Source organism: Brassica oleracea, chromosome C8 (assembly GCF_000695525.1).
Source record: "Brassica oleracea var. oleracea cultivar TO1000 chromosome C8, BOL, whole genome shotgun sequence".
NCBI classification, from domain to species: Eukaryota; Viridiplantae; Streptophyta; class Magnoliopsida; order Brassicales; family Brassicaceae; genus Brassica; species Brassica oleracea.
The window spans coordinates 23,957,996-23,963,053 of NC_027755.1; the positions used below are offsets into that span (position 1 = coordinate 23,957,996).

At 38.2% G+C, this 5,058-nt stretch overlaps 2 protein-coding genes across 2 annotated transcripts; one reads left to right on the plus strand and one right to left on the minus strand.

Annotated features, from left to right (window-relative positions):
- Positions 1 to 1,028: 1,028 nt before the first annotated feature.
- On the plus strand, positions 1,029 to 1,623 carry LOC106309635 (60S ribosomal protein L27a-2). The gene has a single exon (XM_013746707.1). The coding sequence runs from the start codon at positions 1,048 to 1,050 to the stop codon at positions 1,489 to 1,491; it is 444 nt and encodes a 147-aa protein (XP_013602161.1). The 5' UTR covers positions 1,029 to 1,047; the 3' UTR covers positions 1,492 to 1,623.
- Positions 1,624 to 2,185: 562 nt separating this feature from the next.
- On the minus strand, positions 2,186 to 5,058 carry LOC106312468 (glutamate--glyoxylate aminotransferase 1). Its single transcript, XM_013750007.1, has 14 exons — positions 4,894 to 5,058; positions 4,615 to 4,774; positions 4,457 to 4,522; positions 4,269 to 4,386; positions 4,095 to 4,176; positions 3,935 to 4,022; positions 3,694 to 3,852; positions 3,441 to 3,614; positions 3,220 to 3,351; positions 3,068 to 3,133; positions 2,913 to 2,977; positions 2,745 to 2,836; positions 2,520 to 2,676; positions 2,186 to 2,432 (listed from the first exon to the last, which is right to left on the minus strand). Exons 2-14 carry the CDS (start codon positions 4,720 to 4,722, stop codon positions 2,303 to 2,305), a joined length of 1,437 nt encoding a protein of 478 aa, XP_013605461.1. The 5' UTR covers positions 4,723 to 4,774; positions 4,894 to 5,058; the 3' UTR covers positions 2,186 to 2,302.

Genomic DNA, 5,058 nt, shown 5'->3' on the forward strand with positions numbered 1-5,058 from the left:
TGAAGAATCAAAATTGATTCGAAAAAATGAGACAAACAAAAAAAGGCAGGTGAAATGATAAGGTTAGGTGAGAGTGAGAGAGAGAGAGAGATCAACGATAGCTAAAAGAGATATCAGAAGGAGAGAGAAGATGGATAGATAGAGGAGAGAGAGAGAGAGACTGAAGGATGTGTAGAGGAGAAAAAAGATTGCAAGACAAATGATGCAGATGCTCTTTTTCTCATTTCAATGATTTAATGTGGGAATGGAATATCCAATATTTAACTAATTTTCTGTTAGCTTTTTTTTGATAAATTTTTAAAAAATGATTCCAAAAAGCAGATCAGTTTACAATTGTACACAATATTTTCACGATTCCTAAAATATTATATTACAAATTTTAATTTTTTGACTAAGAAATATTCTATTACAATTATTTTAATTTTTAATTTACCTAATATTTATATGACAAATTATTAATGTAATGTGTAATTGCAATTGTTAATACAGCCTGGTATATTAACCTTTACTATAGACATTAACTTTTTTCTTTTGCCACTCATTGGTTACATCTTCACTTTAATTAAAGCCTGAGGAGACATTTAACTAGTAGGAAATAAACAAAAGATTCTAACCAAAATACATATCATGGACAAAAAAAAACAACTGATAATCAAAAAAAAAAACTAGCCAAAAGCTGGAGAAAATGAGCTTTTAATTCTCCAGTGTAATTAACACTTTTAATACTTAATTACTGCGTACACATATTTAATCCTGTGACCACACAGTTGTTGGATATTAAAAGTGTTAATTAAAATACTTAGGGAATTAAAAATCCATTTTCCCCAAAAAAAAAAAAAAAAAAATTCTTAGAACTAAAGTCTACAAGGCCCAACCTATCATTGGTTTCTTTCACGCAAATGCTCATGTTCATGTGGGTATCATTGGGTCCAAAAACACTGCACAAGGCCCATTAAAAAGCCCAAACAGAAAACCCTAGCCCGTCGTCTCCTATATAAAAAGCCTTATCTCTTAACTCCTCCGAAGAAGCTTAGATCTAATCCAAAAATGGCGACGGCGTTGAAGAAGAACAGGAAGAAGAGAGGCCACGTCAGCGCCGGGCACGGGCGTATCGGGAAGCACCGCAAGCATCCGGGAGGTCGCGGAAACGCGGGAGGAATGCACCACCACCGCATCCTCTTCGACAAGTACCATCCAGGATACTTCGGGAAAGTCGGGATGAGGTACTTCCACAAGCTCCGCAACAAGTTCTACTGCCCGATCGTCAACCTCGACAGGCTCTGGTCGCTGGTCCCCGAGGACGTGAAGGCGAAGGCGGGGAAGGATAGTAAGGTGCCGATGATCGACGTGACGCAGCACGGGTTCTTTAAGGTTCTGGGGAAAGGGCATTTGCCGGAGAACAGGCCGTTTGTGGTGAAGGCGAAGCTTATTTCGAAGACTGCTGAGAAGAAGATTAAGGAGGCTGGTGGTGCCGTCGTGCTTACTGCCTAGGTTATAGGTTGAGTTTTCGTTCTCTGTGTTTTTTTAATTATTGTCTTCTCTCTGTTTTTTATATCGTTGTTGTTGAACTCAAAGTTTGTTGCGTTTTGAATGAGAAATCTTTTCTGGATTATACAATTATTATTTGGAGTTTGGTATTGATTTTTAACTGGTATCACTGGGTTGTTGATATGGTTCATCACGTTCTTAGGGATCAATGCATACTGTTCGCTTCTACACTGTTTAGTGTCTCAATAAAAACTTGATAATCATCAAATGAAATGTTGTATAAAAATAAATTATTTGTTGCCAACACGGCGTCCGAAACTTGCATTGTGTTCTTCTCCAATTCTCTTTCGTCTATTCATGTTACTTGCTACACAGAAGAAAGGCTACATTCTTTTTCTCAAAAAATTCCATGGCTTAACAAAAAAAAAGAACGAATAAATAAAATACAAAAAACAGAGAAACAAGCAAGAAAAAGGTCTTTTCTTCAATTATGATCCATCTCTGTTTGTTTCCAAAGAGAGTTATAGGAAGGATTATGTTATAAACAAGGGACAAGTTTTTTTAGTATGTCATGGTCACATCTCTATTTAATTAAATATCTTAGTTAGTTTTGCATCAGTTCAGATTTATATACCTTGCCACACATTTGGATAATGATAAAAGATCCTATTTGTTTCCATTTTGAAAATAGAAGAGACAGAGAAACAGTTTATAAAAAGAGAAGAGTAGTAAGTAGTACAAGAGATTTAGCTTTAAGGAGTGTAGCAGAACACAATAGGTTGTTCCATCATCATAACAAGAAGAAAGAAGTATATCACATTCTGGAATAACCAAAGCCATTCTCATACTGGGCCATGAACTCGTCGTTGAACTTCTTGAAACTATCCATGATCTCCGGCATCTCTTCTTCCGCAGGCAAGATCGTTGTCCTCAGATGGAACACACTGTCACAAGAAACATAAACCGTGTTAAAAAAAATAAAATAAAATAAAGAAGAGATCAACAGATAAAGCAAAAACCGAGTTGTTTACCCTTCTTTCTGTCCAAATCCAGAGCCAGGCACTGTGGAGATTCCTGTGGCTTCTAAGAGCTTTAGACAGTAGAAAACGTCTGGCACTTTCCCTGCTTGCTTCGCAGCTTGAAGAGCTCCCGGTGGTAACCGTATTTGAGGAAACGAATACATTGCACCTAACATGTATACACACACAAGAATCAAACAACAAGTAATGTCATGCTTCGATTTATTATTTTCTTACCTTCTGTGAAGTTGCAGACAACGTTCTTGCAGCTGTTGAATCCATCAGTCATGATCTTCGCTCTTCTTCTCAAAGATTCAAGAATCCCCTTGCTAGAACAATGTACATAATGATTCAATCCAGGGATGATGATGATGATCATGACTGTTTAAGCTTTGTGTATAATACCTTTCACGGGCGAACTGGTCATATGAAATGTCTCCAGGCTTTGGAGGACTAACCATCAAACCCATCTGCACCATTCATATCACTCTCAGAACCTATAAGATGATTTTCAACAAAAAAGCAAATCCACTTTACGTTTAAGACTTTCTTTTACTTACAAAGATCTGTGCAGAGACATTTGGACTCAAAGCAATTGATGCAACCTTGTATATCTCTTCAACAACCTGCAAAATCACCAAACCATGTTCTGATTATGATTATGTTATGTTTGATGCATAACTTAACTTAAAGCAGAGAGTCAAAGACAAACCCTGGGAGGGAAGTTAGTCATCTCAAAGTATCCACCTCTCTGTCCACACTCTCCCCAATAACCTTTAGAGACGGTGTGAAAAGACACAAGCTGGACTCCCTTGCTGAACGGCGAGCCCATATCCATCAAAACCTTTTTTCCCCCACAAGAATGTTACAAATGTTAGATACAAATCATGCACAAGTTTCAGTTTACATGAAAACAAAGAGGTAGAAGCTAACCTTCTTGGAGCTGATAAAGGGACGCTCGTCCTGGTATATGTTCTGCTGGTAAACCTCGTCTCCCAGAAGAACCAGTTTCTCGTTGTAACAGAACTTCAATATCTCTTTTAAGTTAGCTTCGCTTAGACACTGACCAGTTGGGTTCCCAGGGTTGATGATCACCATTGCCCTTACCTGTGTATATACCAATTTCAAGAAGAATTTGTAAACACATGCTTCTAAGCTAACTGCAAGAGAAGGAAAGAGTGCTCACTGATATCCCTTGAGAACGAGCCTGAGCAACGGACTGTCTAAGGTTGTTGACATCAAGCCCCCAGTTCTCAGACTCATCGAGATAGTAAGGAACAAGAGAACCACCTAAGAGTGATATGGTAGCTGAGTAGAGTGGGTACTGTGGAACCGGAACTAGAATCTGCAAAACGGTACAGAATACAACTTATAAATGAAGTTTTCAGGAGTAAAATCATAGCAGACGCCTTGAGACAGAGCATTACCCCATCTCCCTCACCGCGTATAACACAGTTCAAGATCTGCATCACACCTTTGCTAGCTCCATCAGTGAGAAATATGAGTTCTGGGTCACTGTGTGGAAAACAAACGGTTACAACAAACATATTTCAACTTCTTGAAAACCAAAATGAAAGCAATAATCACCTTGGATAGCCATCACGTCTTTGAATGAACTCAGCAACCTCTTTCCTAACACCAGGAAGGCCTCTTGAGTCACTGTAAGCACCTGATAAACACACACACACACAGAGAGAGAGAGAAAAGTAAATAACTTTCTGACAACTGGCTAAATAATGAGTTTGGTGAACATAATAATACCTAATCCGCCTGAGGTCAAGGAGAGATAATGCTTAGCTCTGGCAATAGCATCAGCTGGAAATAGCATTCCAACATTTGGGTCATCTAGTAGAAACGGTGCTTGACAGAGCGCAACCACCTGCACCAATTTAGCTGTTAGTGTTACATTTAATAGATTGAAGTCCTCAGAATTATATATATATATATACCTGGCGAGGAAAAGTGAGAGGCTTCTGTCCTAAAGCATGAGGGTTCCCAACGTTTGTGAAAATGATCTGTTTATATGTAATACTCAAACCCAAATTAGTCAAGTCCTAAAAGACATGACTCTGTCTAAACTCTAAAAGGCAGAAGAAAGTGAATTTACCTTTTTGCCTTCTTTCTGAAGCTCAGAAGCACGGAGATAGAGCTCACCTCTTACAGCATACTGACACTTCTTCACGTTTTCATTCAGAAGATCGTACTCTAAAGCCATTTCTCTCTTCTCACACACTTGAAAGCAAACAATCTCTACCTCTCTCCCCAACCTTATCCAAACAAAAAAGAGGGTTTTGTGAACTGATTCGTAATCGTACAGAGAAAGGCGAGGCCTTTTCAAATGGGTATTGAAAAAGAAGAAGAAAATGATCCAAAGGAAACCACATACCTTCAAAGACTCGATCTTGTGACTTGTGAGAGCCAAAGCAAGGAGAGTGGGTGAGAGAGCACTATTGTAATAAAAAGTGTGCGACTTTTAAAACCAACAAAAAAATAACTTAATAAAAAAATAATTGTGTAGCAGATTACAAATGTGTGTCTGACATAGATTTGG